Source organism: Cebus imitator, unplaced genomic scaffold (genome assembly GCF_001604975.1).
Source record: "Cebus imitator isolate Cc_AM_T3 unplaced genomic scaffold, Cebus_imitator-1.0 Scaffold20, whole genome shotgun sequence".
Taxonomy (NCBI): Eukaryota; Metazoa; Chordata; class Mammalia; order Primates; family Cebidae; genus Cebus; species Cebus imitator.
The window spans coordinates 97,314-115,026 of record NW_016107335.1 but is presented as its reverse complement, the minus strand read 5'-3'; the positions used below and the strand labels follow the sequence as shown (position 1 = coordinate 115,026).

The 17,713-nt window shown below is 43.5% G+C and overlaps 1 protein-coding gene across 1 annotated transcript; it reads left to right on the top strand.

Annotated features, from left to right (window-relative positions):
• The first annotated feature begins 9,672 nt into the window (after positions 1-9,672).
• LOC108296701 (histone-binding protein RBBP4-like) lies at positions 9,673-17,293 on the top strand. The gene is made up of 4 exons (XM_037735932.1): positions 9,673-9,874; positions 12,373-12,455; positions 12,580-12,724; positions 16,340-17,293. The coding sequence occupies exons 1-4, from the start codon at positions 9,673-9,675 to the stop codon at positions 16,981-16,983; spliced, it is 1,074 nt and encodes a 357-aa protein (XP_037591860.1). The 3' UTR covers positions 16,984-17,293.
• The last annotated feature ends 420 nt before the right edge of the window (positions 17,294-17,713 follow it).

The window sequence follows — 17,713 nt, the reverse complement described above, 5'->3', positions numbered from 1 at the left end:
GAAAGGACAAGCCAGTGTGGAGCAAACCACCTGGTTTCCGCGGGGTGTTGGGGGGGCATTGGAGCTGCTCAGCCAGATTCCAGACTGGAGGCTGGACACCCACTGAAACCCGGCGGCAGTTCTCCTGCTTCACAGCCTCACGTGCTGCTTTGAACAAGAGAACATTCCTTCTGATATTCCCATTTCCTTACACTTCTGTTCATGAAATCCTCCTTTGAACGTACTATTTTAATGCAATCTAGGAATTTAATTCCTAAGAAACTGGAAAAATGGAGTGCTCTGAGTCACCAGCCTGAGATCACAGAGGTGGGCTCTGGGCTTTGCTGTGGGTGTGGCCGGGGGACCCTTGGGAAGCCGGGCTTGGCATCCCCCTAAGAGGCTTCCCAGATCCACACCTCTTGGTGCAGGAACAGCCTTGTGGTGACAGACTCTTCCTGACATCGACTCTACATTACTCATTTTTGTCAACATCCAACCTAGACACTGCTCACACCAAGTAAGAACAGCTCGCTCCCCACACAGTGACTCCTCGGGAGCCATTTCTCGCCGTGGAATTCTTCCCCATCTTTCTTTGCAGCCTGTTCTCTCCTCAGCAATACCACAAATCACCCCTTCCATGACTGCACCCACCCATATCAATTGCTTCCGTTCCCTTCCCCACCAGCTGTACACTTGTAAAATCATAATTCCAATTAAGTGACCCACTTAACAGTGAGTTTCAGAGGAAGAAGAAATGTCATGGGAAATTTCATAAAGCCAATGAAATTGTTATTTATTTATTTTTTGAGTCGAAGCCTCACTCTGTTGCCCAGGCTGGAGCACAGTGGCAAGATCTCGGCTCACTGCAATCTCCACCTCCTGAATTCAAGTGATTCTCTGCCTCAGTCTCCTGAGTAGCTGGGCTACCGAGTAGCTATGCCACCACACCTGGCTAATTTTTGTATCTTTAGTAAAGATGGGATTTCACCATGTTGGCCAGGCTGGTCTAGAACTCCCGACCTCAGGTGATCCACCTGCCTTGGCCTCCCAAAGTGCTGGGATTACAGGTGTGAGCCACTCTGCCAGGCCTGTTATTTATTTTTGAAGTTAAAGTTCATAAACTGATTTTTATTTTTACATTTACTTTATTAGCTTTATTTTTAAATTGTCTGCTAATTCATCCTTAAAAGTCAATTCCATAAGTTTCTACTTATATTAAAAGTGAGGCGGTCGTGGGCCTTCCACCCAATTCACTTGGGACCCTCAATGGGGAGCCCACCACGTTGAGGGGCTGAGCAGAGACGTGAGCCCCCAGCCAGGTATGTGTGCACCTGAGCCACATGGCATCCAACCTGGGGCTGGCCACAGCAACGTGAATGATCACGTGGGAACTGCTCTTGAACACTTACCAAGTTTCTGACACACAAAATTTTGTTTCCAACACACAAAAATAAAATGCGTGTTTGAAGCCGCTAAATCCTGATTTGTTCCACAGTGGCAAAGCTGATGCAGGTCGCGAATGAGGTCAAATGTCTTGCAGCTGCATGGAGAGTGCCATCACTGCCTCAGCTGACTCTCAGGCCTGAAAACGTCCGGATGAAATGGGGCCCTGAGGTGATGCCAGCCCTGGCCACAGTCACAAATGCTGAGAGCTTCCAGGTGAACTCGGGTCACAGAGTCTAATACCTTCCTTGCAGGTTCACACGCCTCTGTTTCCAGATGCAGCCTGGGAACAGTAAGGGTGGGTGCAGCTTCTAGAAAGCCGCCTCTTCCAGGTGCTTCACTGTCTGGGTGTGAAAGCTTTTACCCCCATGGGAGGCAAATGCCACCTTCTCTTCACTTCGAGGTGGGGAGTCATGAGTGCAGGTGTGGGGGGAAGCAAAGCTGTGCCACTCCGTGGGCAGGACTCATCCCAGCCCGTCTAGCCCAGTGGCCGCACTCTCAGCTGGACCTTAGACTGGAAATCTTGGCAACTTTTCTAGTTGCGTGGCCTCTCTCTGTCTCTCCACGTGGGCTCTCTATGTGGCTGGGGCTGCCCACCTGTGTGGGGCCAGCGTGGCTGTGCTTCTCATGTTTGGTGGCTCTTGAAGGCAGGTGACGTCAGCTGCAGGCCAGGTCAGGCTGTGTCTGCAGCAGTCAGCGTCAAACCTCCAGCCCTCAGTCAGAACCGCGAGTCCTGCCCAGATGTAAGGGATGAGGAAACGAGTCTCTCCAGAGGGAGCAGCCGAGCACACTGCAGAGAATGTGGAGTGGCAGACGCTGGAACTGCCAGTTGGGGAGAGAATGTGGCGCTCCTGTTTTCCAGGAGGTCTCACCCCTGCTCTGGGACGAAGACCCATCATCAGCTCCGCCTGGCCAGGAAACTGTTGTCACTTCTCCTTTGCAATGGTGACAATGTCCGTTGTGCCTGTCTCCAAGGCTCCTGTGAACATAAAACCAAATGTGATTGGGGCTGGGTTGGAGAGCAGAGCACTGTGGAAATGCTCATTGATGTTGTTTCTGAAAAGCTGTTGGGCAGCATGAGAACAGAAGATGACGGCACTGCCCTTTTGCCCCTGGAGGCCCAGATCCATCTGGAAAGCCAGCACTTTAGACATGAACTGGACTTCTGAAAATGTAGACCCTGCATGCAGAAAGTTCCAAGGCCTCGCCCAGCTACACGGCTAGTAAGTGGCAGAGCAGGAGACAGGCCAACACTGTACCATTCTCAGCCCGTTGAGCCCATTCTCTGCCATTTCTACCAAACCCTCACCGATTGGAACTCAGTGATCTGATGAGGACTGTTATGATGTCAGCTTATTTCCAGGATGACCTTATTGAGTAAGGAAATTCATTTTTAAAACTTTTAGCTGTTAAAAATGTAAACTGAAGCCCAATGTTTTAATTTAACAAGTCTCAGCAAGCCAAGAGGGTGACCTGGCAGTGCAGCTGCTCTCAGCGGCCACGATGGCACAGTCGTGGGAGGGAGGGACCCGTGGAGGGTGCACTGTTGCCTGGGCATCGAAGGCTTGGGGGTCAGGTGGTTGTTTCTCCGTGTTGTCTGATCCTGATGGCAAGCATGGGATGTGTGAGTGCCTGCTGGAGGGCACTGAAATCCTTGAGCAGATACAATACACTAGGGAGAAAAGTGCAATGACAGTAAGAAAGTCATAGCTGAGGACTGACAAATTCACCGGAGCAGAGACCCCAAGGAGCTGGGACTTAACCGGTAAAGTCCATCACTGGAGGACGCAGCACCTGTTTGATGAGAGCCTTGTGTTTGTTTCCTAAGAGCCTTTAAATTTTGGGCAAAACTTTCTCATGTATTAATGTAGAAACAATGTTTTTTTTAGATCAATAAGAGCACAAACTCCTCCTTACTAACCTGTTAAGGTGTCAAGAATGTTTGCTTTGGAGTACCACTGAGGCTAAAGTGTTCATTTCAGATTGTATTGCTTGAAGAGAATTCAAGACATTGTTTTATGAAAACAAGAAAAACGAAGGTTAATATTTGGAGCAAATGATGACCTTAGTGGTTGAGTCCAGAAAACCACTGTCAAGAAGATTCCAGATTTGAGTTTGAAGCATCTTGATATGGTAGAATGCAGATGGCAGGTGAGACCTGACAGACCTCCCTGGTTTGCAGTTGGCATGTCCCTGGTGAGGCCATCAGCTATTCTGGTGAACCCCGAGTGACATGGGAGCAGGCATGGACCTTGTCCATCCGTGGTCTGCTGCAGGGATGTTTCTTAAGTTTAAAGTCATCCAGCTTCAGTTAGCGGGGTTTGGGAGAAAAAGATACATATTCCACTTTTTTTTTTGTTTTAACAAAAGCATATTTTATCAAGTGACTGAAAGTTGTAGACATTAATAAAAAAGAGGTTTCCTTAAATCTGAAAAATAAGACATTAAGGAGCTAGCAATGTTTCAAACAAGTCATGAAAGTTATAATTATTCTGATAGTTAGTTCAGCACCACATAATTAATGGTACTGAATTTTGTTTTGTTCAATCATTGCTTAGCAGTTTAATGAATCCATCAGTTTATCATTAAAGTTCTGGAAGTCCTTATTCAATAGTATGATCTTAAAGTTATCAAAAACAAGTACTTGTTAGAGTTCTTCTCATGACTCTCCTGTAATGTTGTATCAAGCAACTGACAAGAAAATTTGGTTGATTTGGTGACATGCCACATTTTAAGAACATAATTAGAGTTATGACTAATGTTATGCCAGAGCATATCAGATTTTTAGAAATTTCATGTGATTTTTAAAACATTTCTATGAAAAATATATATCCATGTAAGTGTAACCTAAGATTCTTATGTGACAGTGATTTGGGGTGCTGTCAAAAATGTCAAGTGGCTGAAGACACTCAGGCAGGACCACAGGCCACTGTGAAAAACGCCAAAGTGCCAAAACGTTTTAAAGGCAAATACAGAAAGCTGCGTAGCTGTAAGAAAAAAAAACTTAACTTTTTTTAGTATTGAAAAGACTATTTTCTTAAATAATCAAAGACCTAATAACAGACAACATGAAGCATAAGAAATTAATCCAGTAAAACATAAAATCATTGTTTTCTAGGCCAATTGCTTAAAAGGCTAAAAAGCTTTTCATAATCAAGAGCAGACCAATTCCAAGAGAACTCTTTTTAACAGAGAGAAAGCCAAATTCTAATCTTCTACAACTTTCTATACACATTAAATTTTTGGCTTACTCATTTTCTTCTTTATTCTGGGACAATCCGTTATCTTGCTTTAGGACAAAATCTCTTTTTTTTCCTTAAACACAGACCTCATATATTTTTTCTAATTAAAAGCACATCTTATTTTCTCTGCACATTTTTCATATACAGTTGTTTGCTTTCATCTTTATTTCTAATGGTTTTAATTGCACATGTTAATTCAAGTTCTTAATCCTTAGTGACATTAATATCCACTGTAAATGAGGAAGTACACGATGTCATAGTTGTTAAATGGCATGTGCCTCCGCAGCACAGGACACGCTTACGGGCAGACCCAGGTAGCTCCAGTTCCCCCATAATAAGCCAAAAAACACTTAAGCTTTAATTTATTTTGTGAGACATTAAACTTAATGTTTTAATAGTTTATCTTATCACTGGGCATGATCTAGATATTTAATAACTATCATTTAATTTAAATTGGCATAATTTAGGGTTTCAAGTCTTCAAAAGTATTTTGGAAGCTTTATAGGCAGACATAACTCCTTGTCATTTCAGGATATTTTTCTTATTGACAAATTTTGTAACAGAAATTCCGTAGGCTTATTTGACCATTACAACTAGGTAGAAGAATATCCATTTCTACTAAATTGTCAGTATTCTCATTTATTAAAAATGACTTGCTGGGCATGGTGGCTCATGCCTGTAATCCCAGCACTTTGGAAGGCCAAAGGATTGCTTGGGGCCAGGAGTTTGAGATCAGCCTGGCCAACATAGTGAGAGCCCTGTCTCTACAAAAAAAATTAAAAATTAGCTGGGTGTGGTGGTGCATGCCAAGTAGTCCCAGCTACTTGGGAGGCTGAGGTGAGAAGATTGTTTGAGCCCAGAAGACTGAGGTTGCAGTGAGCTATGATCACACCACTGCACTTCAGCCTGGGCAACAGAGTAGGACTCTGAAAAATGAAAACAAAACGATTACTCACGTTTTATGACCTTGAAAATGATTTGGGTTAATTCCTTTGCTTCTGAGGAAATAATTTGTATAAGCACTTTTTTCTTTAGGCCAGTAAAGCAGAGCTTTTTAAACATTATTTCTAATAATAGCATCCAGAGGTAGAATGCTATAACATGTAAATAACATGCATATATATAGATGTAATAACCAAACAGACAGATGCAGAGATTGCTGGCTTCTGTTCTCCAATTGTAGCCCTGTGCCAGGTACAATAATATAAAACTCACTGGTTGGTCCAAATTGTATTCTTGGCAGATAAAGTTACCTGTTTGGATGGCCAAAGCCTTTTGTTAATACATATGAAAAGGACTTTTAAGATTTTCCATTTGCCAGGTTTTTTTTTTACTGTTCCCATTTCTTCTCCCTTCTGATGACTCATTTCCCTGATGCTGCATTTTAAAGCTTTCAACAACTCTAAGACAGGGACAAAGGACAGTAAGTTTTCTCCAGAAAGGAGCTGTGCACAGAGGTGCATGTTGTCGGGGTCAGTCTTACTGGTACTGCAGGCTGTGTTTATGGAGTGGCCGGGAGACACCTGTCTGTTGAGGAGTCCTTCTCCCCTTCAGCCTCAGGTGGCTGCTTTTGTAACAGCTCAGGGTTGTGAGCAAGGTCAAAACCTGAGTTAGTTGTTGCAGAGGCCCCAGGCTCAGTTGAGGATTTAATTTGTAAGGACGTTGGTTTTTAGGATCTTCATATGAAAAAGGTAAGAAATCAAATATTAGTAGACTCAAAATAATATTTTGTTCAAGCGCTGTAGAGATTCCTTTAGAGAGGCTATAATTTTGGAGTCATTCTGTCGAAAATCAATCTGTATACTAATCAAAAAATGTATTGCCTGGTTTTGTAGGCACTCAGGATTCCTTTTCTTCAGTGTGCCCATAGGTGAATGATTTCATCTGGAATAAACTTCCCACTGTGGCCCCTGTAACTCACAGCCATCCTTCTGAGCTGCACCCATTTCTCTAGAAAGGCACGGGCTCTGGGTCTGTAGTTTCTGAACATAAAATTACCTGGAGTTCCAGATGGGGTGTCCCAGACTCCATGGATTCTGATGAGCCCACAATTCCTTGTTTTTCTCACATTTTTCTTGCCTGAGGCCTCCAGCTGGACCCAGGCCAGTTCTGTAGAACAGCCAGTTTGACTGTGGATCCCAGTGCAGGTTCCAGTGCAGTCCCTGTCAGACCCAGGCTGACCTCTGGAATAAAAGTTGCTCCCATGGAGTCGGAGAGCTCAGGATGCACGTTGTGGAGCTCGACCTCCTAGAGGGACTTACCCTGTGACCACCAAATGTAGCTAGAGAGCAGTGAGCACAGTGGCCTGGAGGCTGCCCACGCCTGGTTACTCGCTGCTCCTGGGTGTCATCAAGGGTCTCCTTCAGATCTCACTTCTGACAGTGGACTGTCAAAAAGGTAAACTGAGGCACAGCAACATGTTTAAAGAGTTCATTTGAACAAGCAACTCTTCCTGAATTGGGCAGCTCCAAACCAGAGGTGGTTCAGGAACTCCCCTGAGGGAATGCCTTGGGCTTTTATAGACAACACAGAAGTAAAGCAAAGAGTGCTGGCTTGGTTACACTTGCACAGATGCCTTATTTGTTGTGTCCCATTGGAAAGTCCCAAGTTGATATGGCTATTAAAAGTTTGTTGGCTACTTCTGATAGTTGAGCTTATGTCCTATTCTTCTTTAACATGGGAATTTACAAGAAATGGCTCAAGTTAAGTGTTGCTTATATCTGTAAATCAATCAATGTTGAAATAATTTATGAGACCTGACTGGTTGTGTCTGCCCAGAGGTTTTTGATGTCTGTTTCCTTTTAAATTTACTTTAAAATAGCCAATCTAACAGTATCAGATGTGCTTCATGTGTTTAACTTAGAACATTATGGTTTCTAAAGACTATCTTTGTTTATGGTATAATATTTTTAAATACTATTTTATTTTGAATTAAAAACATCTGTTTTTTAGGTAGTATCAAAAGAGGATACCAATGTGCCTATAAGAATATACACATGTGCACAGTGAAATTATTTCTTATTATTTGTTGGGGAAGTGCCTTAGACACTCAGTGTAGTGGCTAAGATTAGAAAGGCTGATATGTACAGTCTTGGCAATGATATGGAGCAACCACATTCACATTGTTTATCAGGGCATATGTATGTGCAATCACTTTGGAAAACCGTTTGGCAGTAGGTACTAAAAACTAGACATATGTCTACTGATGACCTAAAGATTCCCCTGCTAGGTACAATCCCAAGACAAATGTGTGTGTGTGTCCACCAGCATACACATATAATAGTGGTCTTATATTTTATTCATAGTAGCCAATAAGTACAAACAACCCAGACATGCATTGACAGAACAGTAGACAGTTAGCCTGTGCTGTGGTCATATCTTGGGTCCCTCTGTGGCAGGAGAGAACAGATGCACACAGAACAACAACATGGTGACGTCACAGACATAATGAAGCAGAGGGAAGCCAAACACATAAGTCTTCAAAGCAGGAGCCCAGTCATAGAGAGTGTGAGGGCAGACACAATTTCTCTGTGGTGATAGGAGTCAGAACAGTGATGACCTCTGGGGCTGGGGTGATGATTGGGAAGCGGTACTGCAGACTATTTCTGAGTGTCAGAAATGTTCTATATGTTGATCATGAGGGTGTGGCTTTGTGTGTCGGGGGGTGTGTGGTGTGTGTGTGTAGCATGTGGTATGTCTGTGTGGTGTGTATGCCTGTGGCATATGTAGTATGTATATGTGTGATGTATATGGTGTATATGTGTGGTGTGTGTAGCGTGTGGTATGTCTGGTGTGTATGCTATATGGTGTGTGGTGTGTGGTGTGTGTGTATGTGTGTGGTGTGTCTGTGGGGTGTGATATGTGTGTGTAGTGAGTAGTATCTGTGGTGTGTGTGGTATTTGTATATGTGTGTTGTATAGTGTATGGTGTGTGTATGTGTGTGTAGTGTGTATATGTGTGGTGTGTGTTTTGTGTGTGTGTTGCGTAGTATGTGGTATGTCTGGTGTGTATGCTATGTGGTATGCGTGTGGTGTGTGGTGTGTGTGGTGTATGTGTGTGCTCTGTGTGTGGTGTATGTGTAGGGTGTAGTGTGTGGTATGTCTGTGTGGTGTGTATGCTATGTGGGGTGTGTGTGTGTGTGTGTATATATGTGGTGTGTGGTGTGTGTGGTGTGTGTATGTGTGGTGTGTGTAGTGTGTGGTAGGTGTGGTGGGTATGTTGGTGATGTGTGTATGTGTGTGGTGTGTGTAGTCTGTGATGTGATCTGTGGTGTGTGTAGTCTGTGATCTGTGTCTGTGGTGTGTGTAGTCTGTGATGTGTCTGTGTGGTGTATGCTATTTGGTATTTGTGTGGTGTGTATGTATATGTGTGGTGTGTATGTGCGCGTGTTGTGTGTGTTGTGTGTGGTGTGTGGGGGTGTGTGTAGTCTGTGATATGTCTGCGTGGTGTATACTATTTGGTGTGTGTGTGGTGTATGTGTGTATGTGTGGTGTGTATGTGTGTATGTTGTGTGTATGTGTGTGTTGGGGGGCGTGGGGGTGTGTGTTGTGTGTGTTATGTAGTGTGTGGTATATCTGTGGTGCGTCTGCTATGTGGTGTGTGTGTTTTGTATGTGTGATGTGTAGTGTGTGTGTTGTGCACATAAAATCATTGAGTTACATACTTAAGATTTGTTCACGTTAAGTGCATTCATTTTCTCAGATTTTCAGATGCACACTTTTGTTGTCACAGGAAAACACCTTCACAAAGAAGCCTATAATCATGTACACTTGAGTTCATTGGAGAAAGACTGAGAACTCTAACATTTAACTTCTTGGATTCTTCTCAGCCAGTTGGTGGATTTTCTTTTTAACTTTACACATTTTATGTGGCTTCAAGGGACAGCAAAATGCTACAAAACTGAAAGCCAAACAGAAATATGCTTGAAAAAGCTGCAGGCACTATTGTTTAAAAACACTACTCTTGGTTCTGTCAGAGGAGACTGCAGTTTCTTTCTATGTCACAAACGATGGTGGCTCTTGGGATCACTCAGTCAATAACAGCTGCCAAGACACCAGCTCCTCGAGACACTGCCCTCCTGGGCTCATGCCTCCGTGATGCCATTGGCCAAGCATTTGAAGAGCGAATCCCGTGGAGGGCACCCAGGCCACTGCTGGGGACCCTGCGACCTGGGCTGCTGGCACTATCTCTGAGCAAGGGGCTTGGGAAGGGTGCCTCAACAAGTGGCTGATTACTGTGGCAGCTGGGCTCACTCTTGCTGGCCTCTCTGGGAAATGATGTAAAATGTACCCCAGTGCCGTCCCTCTGAGGGCCATGAATGCCAAGGCACTCACCACCCTCTCTCACCTGCCACTGGCTGCTCCTGGGGCAACAAGGCCCCACCAGAGACACAGATGGAAAGTTGGGGTTGCTGAGCAAGATGCATCCTGAGGGGAACGCTGAGGGGCTGTGGGCAGGAGGGCACTTCCCACCCACCGAGTACTCAGAGTGTCAGCATTGTTTCAAAGTCACAGGTGAAAGTCAAAATACATGCCCCCTTTCCTTCAACACCTTTTCTTCAATTTTGTGTTTAAAACTAAAATGAAATTAAGAAAGTTATTCAACAGTTTCAGACAAAGCATCCTTATTCTTGATGCAAATTAGTAAGAGATGTTGGTCCAATTGAAATTATTTTCTCCTCATTAAACAGAGAATCCATAGCATGTATGGTTACAAACCATACATCGAATGAGGGGTTAATACCCAAAATACATAAGGAACTCAAACAACCCAACACAAGAAAACAACCTGATTTTAAAAATGGGCAAAAGACCTGAATAGACATTTTTCAAAAGAAGACATACATGTGGCCAACAGGTTCATGAAAAAATGCTCAATGTGACTAATCATTAGAGAAATGCAAATCAAAATCATAATAAGCTATCACATCATACCTGTTGGAATGGTTATTCTCAAAAAGACGAAACATAAGTGTTGGTGGGGATGTGGTGAAAAGGGAATACTTGCACGCTATTAGCGAAATCGTAAATTAGTTCAGCCATTATGGACAATGGTATGAGGTTCCTCAAAACACTAAAAATAGTACTACCAGAGTTTCTGGCAATCCTACCACTGGGTTTACAGCCAAATGAAATGGAATCACTGTGTCGCACAGATACCTGCACCCCATGTTTACTGCAGCACTACCCACAATAGTCAAGATGTGGAAGCAACCTGTGTCCATCAGTGGACAAATGGCTAAAGTAAATGTGGTATTAAATGATGGAATATTATTCAGACTTAAAAAGGAGAAAATTCTGTCACTTATTACAACATGGATGAACCTGGAGGACATCGAGTTAAATAACTCAGGCACAGAAAGGCAAATACTGCCTGACCTCACTCATGTGGAATCTGAAAGGGCTGAACTCATAGAAGCAGAGGGTGGGATGGTGGTTACCAGGGGCTGGGGCAGGGGAGAAGAATGGGGGATGGGGAGATGTTAGTCAAGGCTGCAAAGCTTTGGTTAGGAGGATTACATTCTAGTGATCTACTGCACAGCCGGGTGACTGTAGCTTATGACAGCCGACCTGTGAATAACGCGGCTTGAGCTGCACAGGTCCACACACTCGGGTCTGCACGGGCAGGTTCCTCGTCCACAGCCAAACACAGACTGGAGTTACGGTACTTGAGGGATGTGAAACCTGTGTATGTGGAGGGCTGACTTTTGGTATTTGTGGATTCCGCAGGGCCGACTGTAGGACTGGAGTATAAGATTTTGGTATCTCAGAAATCCTGGAACCAATCCCCGATGGATACCAAGGGATGCCTTTATATGTTTCAGAACTGGTAGGTGAGCAATTCTCTTGACTTCAAATGCTCTCACCACAAAATAACGATCAAGTATTTGAGGTGATGTTAACTAGCTTGATTCAATCATTCCACGTTGCATATATATTGTAACATCAAATCCTACCTCAGAAATGTAATGCAATTGCAATTTGTCAATTGGAAGTGTTGTAACAGTAATGAAAAAATGATCTCTCTTGAAGGGCTCATTTATAGGTCATTGCCTTCACCCTTCCTCAGGGCCTTCCTCCCACTTACAGCTTCTGTTCCTCTCACAAGCTCAGGGTCACGTATTTCCAGTACAGGGAGATATTTCAAATGATTTCAAATTTTCTCTATTTGTTTCTACAGCCCAAACTCAGTTCAGACCCCACATGCGTGCCGTGGGTAGACCAGGAGGCCAGGGAGCATGAGTGAGCGCCGACGTCCACAGGGCATCCAAAAGGTGTGCCTGGAGAGGTCCAGGCCCTGGACGTGCCTGCTGGGCCTGGGAGATGGGTCATTGCCTGTTCCCGGATGGCGTTGTTGCATCCTGGGGTGAACTTTGAGGGAACATGAACAGCTCCATTCCACCTACCAATTGAAAGGGTGCAGTCCACATCTCCGGTGGCAAAGATGACTCAACACCACTTGCTCCTCCACCGCACCCTTCCCATGGTACTGGCTGTAACTTAGGAGGCTCTGAGTCCTTTATCAAGGTTGTCCTGGGAGACAGGAGTTGACAGAGTTGGCGATGGGGGAAACACCCCGCTTGCGAGGCCACAGCCATTTCCAGGCTTCTCTCTCCACACACCTGGGCTCTGTCAGTGAGCACAGTGACCGAGGAAATAACCTGGGTTCCATCCCAATACCGCCTCATCCTTCCTGTCACTCTGCACAGGTGACACAGTCTTCAGACGGCCCCGGACCTCACTGGAGGGTGAAGAAAATCATAGCGTCATTGACAAGGCTGCCATGAGGATCGTGTGAGCAGAAACACACAGATGATCACAGCATCACTGACAGGTGGCTCTGAGGATCGCATGAGCATAACACTGGTGTGTTATGCTTTAAAGCTTTTCCTTGATCTTGGTGTTTCACATCTTAGGAAACCTCTCTCACTAATCAGCTGGCCCTGTGTGCAATGCAGCTTCTACTGAAAAGCAAACACTTCAACTTTCAGGCTTTGTGGCCACAGCTCCGTTTCTGGCGTGGCAGAGTCTCCTCCCTCTCCCACATGTGGCAGACCGCAGGTTGGACATCTATCATGATGCTGTTTGATGGAAACGGCATTGGGCCAGCATCCGAAATGCCCCCACACCTGAGGCGAGCCTGGCAGGCTGCATTTTGTTCTTGGGCCTTGACTTTTCCTTCTTCTTGAATAATTGGGAGTCCTTGAAAAGCAGTATTTTCCTGGAATCCTCAGCTAAACCAGAAGCTCCTACACACCAAGCCAGAAGAACATGCTTCCAAATTTCCTGTGGGTGGATTAACCTGTAGGAGCAGGATTTATTATTTTGTTTTCCAGACAGAAGAAATTCTAGTTTCTTAACATTTGGAAACTTTTGGTTCAAGAATGCAGGGAATTATAATGTATTTCAGAGTTACTCATGAGTTCAAGTTTGAAGCTGGTCATGTGACTTTAGCTTTTTCCTTTTTGAGCTGTCCGGGTCCCTCGTGTGAACTCTTAGCTGCCCCTGGCCCACACTATGAGGAGTTGTGTCCCTGGAGGAACCCCCATCTGCACTTGGCACCTTTCTGTCTGTGTGTGTCCTGTCAAAACTTACCCATCGAAACAGTCGTGACTGAGGCACGAACTTTGATAATGACAAAATATCGTGAATCCTGATTGCTCCTCAGTTGGCAAAGGTCATAATGATTTAAAAGTTTCTACCTCCCTCAAGGGCTTTGTTTTCAGTTTTCTTTGTCAGAATATATTATAGCCTCATCTGTTGGCTATAAAATTTACTCATAGTTGGGTAACTGAAAAAATAAGCAATCCTAATTTTACAGACAGCTGGTGAGAAGTCCTGTTAGATATTTTAGCTTTTTTCATACAGCATACCTTAGAGATATTGCGGATCTAGTTCCGTACCACCATAATAAAATGAATATCACAATAAAGCAAGTTGCACAATTTTTTTGGTTTTCTAATGCACATAAAAGTTATTTTTATGCTATATTGTAGTCTTTTAGGTGTGCACTGGCTTTATGTCTAAGAAACATTGTACATACCTTAATTAAAAGACTATTGCTAAAAATGCTAATGATATCTGAGCTGTCAGCAAGTTGAAATCTCTTTGCTAATGAAGGAGTCTTGCCTTGCTGTTGATGGCTGCAGACTGATCAGGGTGGGGGTTGCTGAAGGCTGGGATGGTTGTGACAATTTCTTAAAATAAAACAACAATGAAGTTGCTACATTGATTAACTCTTCCTTTCACAAAACATTTCTCTATCATGATACTGTTTGATGACATTTTATCCACAGTAGAACTTCTTTCAAAATTAGAATCAATCTCCTAACCCCTGCTGCTGCTTTATCAACTAGGTATTTAATATTCGGAATCTTCTGTTGTCGTTTCAACAATGTTCACAGCATTTTCACATGGAGTAGATTCCATCTTAAGAAGTCATTTTCTTTACTTACTCATAAGAAGCATCTTTTTATCCAGATAAGTTTGATGATGAGATTGCAGCAACTCAGTCCCATCTTCAGGCTCCACTTCTAACTCTGGTTCTCTTGCTATTTCCACCATACCTGTGGCTCCTTCCTCCACTAAAGTCTTGAATCCCTCATAGTCCTCCATGAGAGTTGGAATCAACTTCTTCCAAACTCCTGTGAATGTTGATATTTTGACCTCCTCTTGTGAATCCCAAATGTTCTTAATGACATCTAGAGTGGTGAATTCTTTTCTGAAAGGTTTTCAATTTACTTTGCCAAGATCTAGCTGAGGAATTACTATCTATGGCAGTTATAGATTTATGAAATGTATCTCTTGAATGATAAGACTCAAAAGTTTAGATTACTCCATGGGCCAAAGAATGGTTGTTATGTCAGCTGGCAGGAGAACAACATTCATTCTCCATCAGAGCTCTTAGGTGACCAGGTGCATTGTCAATGAGCAGTAATATTTTGAAAGGAATTTTTTGGGGGGCAGTAGGTCTCAACAGTGGACTTAAAATATTCAGTAAGCCATGCTGTATACAGATGTGCTATCATCCAGGCTTTGTTGTTCCATTTATAGAGCACAGGTAGAGTAGATTTAGTATCATTCTTAAAGGCCCTAGTTATTTTTGGAATAGTAAGTGAGCACTAACTTCAACTTCAACTCATCAGCTGCATTAGCCCCTCGCAAGAGTCAGCCTGTTCTTTGAAGCTGTGAAGCCAGGCATTGGTTTCTCCTCTATAGCTGTGAAAGCCCCAGGTGGCATCTTGTTCCAAAAGAAGTCTGTTTCATCTACATTGAAAATCTGTTGTCTAGTGTAGCCTCCTTCATCACTGATCTTAGCTACATCTTCTGGATAACTTACTACAGCTTCACTTTGCACTTTTATGTTTTGAAGATGGCTTCTTTCCTCAAACCTCCTGAACCAACCTCTGCAAGCTTCCAACCTTTATTCTGCAGCTTCCTTTCCTCTCTTAGATTTCACAGAACTGAAGAGAGTTTGGCCTATCACCTCTGGACTAGCCTGTTTTGCTTTCTTATCTTTTCTTTGTTCACTGGAGCAGTACTTTTGCTTTCTTTCAAGAACACTTCCTTTGCATTCACAACTTGGCTAACCCTTTTTCACAAGAGTCCTCGCTCTCAGTCTGTTGTGGCTTTCAACATGGCTTCCTCACTAAGCTTAATCATTTCTAGCTTTTGATTTAAAGTGAGAGGTACGGTTTTTTCTTTCATGTGAGCACTTAGAGGCCATCGTAGGGTTACTAACTTGCCAAATTTAAATATTGCTGAGTCTAAGGAAATAGGGAGGCCCAAGGAGAGTGAGAGAGATGAAGGAAAGGTTGGTTGGTGGGGCCGTTGGAACATACAACATTTACTAAGTTGGCCATCTCATATGGGCATGGTTCATGGTGCCCCAAAACCATTATAATAGTACCATTAAAGACCAACCATCACAGATTATCATAACATTTGTAATAATAATGAAAAAGATTGGAATATTATGGGAATTATCAAAATGTGACACAGAAACACAAAGTGAGCACAGGCTGTTGGAAAAATGGCACCAATAGCCTCACTTGATGCAGAGTTGCTACACGCCTTCAATTTGTGAGAAACGCTGCCCTGTGAGGCACAAAAAAGGGAGGTGCAACAGAATGAGGCGTGCCTGTGGGTTCTCCTGGGCTGCCGCAGCAGGACTCTCTGCGTCCCTCATCTCCACCCCGCAGGCCATCAGCTTAGCTTCTAAACCTCACCTGCATCCAGTTCCAACTTCTCCAGGCCTTGCTAAATGTCTCTAATTTCTTAGCAGAACATCTCAGCTCTGCTCAGGCCTCTACCCCCACGTCGCTACACTTCAAAACCATTGGAGACATACCCCCAAGGAAACATAAACAGTATTTCATAGTCACATATGCTGAAAATATGTCTCCAATGGACCACATGAGACATTTAGGCATCAAAAACAAATGTACTGTGACCAAAAAAAAAAAAACTCAGTGTTATTAAAATATTTTTTTGGTTAATTACACATAGCCTAACAAAAACTTACATTTATCCAACTTACTCTATGCCAGAAAAGCTGAAGTCCCTTCAGAAGCATTAACTTACTGGTTTTGAAGTGTAGCGAGTCCTGGGTCTAGCAGAGCCCTCAGTGAGTTGATGCAGTTGGCAGATGCTCAGTTTGATGTGTCACTACGACAGTGAGAAAGGAGAATTTGGAGGTTTTGGTTACCATCTTTACAGGTCATACAGCAGTAGTAGAGGCTTCCTGGCATCTGCTCCATGAGTCTCTGTTTGGGTCAGTTGCTGATGATCAGAAAGTTATGATTTCGGACACTCTTTCAAACAATACTTCCAAACCAAGATACTCAGTTGATGCTCACACTGCTGAGGTGAACTGCCTCTCTTTCAATCCTTATAGTGAGTTCATTCTTGCCATAGGATCAGCTGACAAGACTGTTGCCTTGTGGGATCTCAGAAATCTGAAACTTAAGTTGCATACCTTTGAATCACATGGGGATGAAATATTCCAGGTTCAGTGGTCACCTCACAATGAGACTATTTTGGCTTCCCGTGGTACTGATTGCAGACTGAATGTCTGGGATTTAAGTAAAATTGGAGAAAAACAATCCCCAGAAGATGCAGAAGATGGGCCACCAGAGCTGCTGTTTATTTATGGTGGTCACGCTGCCAAGGTATCTGATTTCTCCTGGAATCCCAATGAGCTTTGGATGATTTGTTCTGTATCAGAGGACAATATCATGCAAGTGTGGCAAATGGCAGAGAACATTTATAGCAATGAAGACCCTGAAGGAAACGTGGATCTGGAAGGACAAGGGTCCTAAATATGTATGTCTTTACTTGTTGTGATTTTAGACTCCCTTTTTTTCTTCTCAACCCTGAGAGTGATTTAACACTGGTTTTGAGACACAGACTTTGTTCAGCTATCCCTCTATATAATAGGTACCACCAATAATGCTGTTAACCCAAACAGTGGGTGTTTTCTAAATATTAATGGTAGCAGAGGGTTGGGGGGGGACTTGATTCAGCAAAAACACAGACTTACATTGAAATTTTCTTCAGGAATTTTCTAGTAACAAACCCAGGTCTAAAGTAGCTACAGAAAGGGGAATATTATGTGTGATTCTTTTTCTTTTGTTTTTTAATTGTACTTTAGATTCTGGGGTACATGGGCAGATTATGCAAGATTGTTGCATAGGTACATTCATGGCAAGGTAGTTTGCTGTCACCATCCCCCCATCACCTATACCTGACATTTCTGCCCACGTTATCCCTCCCCCACCCTCCCTCCCACTATTCCTCCCATAGCCCCCCCAACAGACCCCAGTGTGTGATGCTCCCCTCTCTGTGTCCAAGTATTCTCATTGTTCAACACCTGCCTGTGAGTGAGAACATGCGGTGTTTGATTTTCTGTTCTTGTGTCAGTTTGCTGAGAATGAAGGTTTCCAGGTTCAGCCATGTCCCTACAAAGGACATGAACTCATCTTTTTTATGGCTGCGTAGTATTCCATGGTGTATATGTGCCACATTTTCTTTGTCCAGTCTATCACTGAT

What these genes read in the sequence shown, in the direction of transcription:
- LOC108296701 (XM_037735932.1), top strand. Translation starts at nt 9,673, where the DNA reads ATGGTGGCTCTTGGGATCACTCAGTCAATAACAGCTGCCAAGACACCA. An exon ending in ACAAGGCTGCCATGAGGATC is followed by an intron (nt 12,456 to 12,579) that starts GTGTGAGCAGAA and finishes TTCACATCTTAG; the next exon opens with GAAACCTCTCTCACTAATCA. An exon ending in CCACATGTGGCAGACCGCAG is followed by an intron (nt 12,725 to 16,339) that starts GTTGGACATCTA and finishes TCACTACGACAG; the next exon opens with TGAGAAAGGAGAATTTGGAG.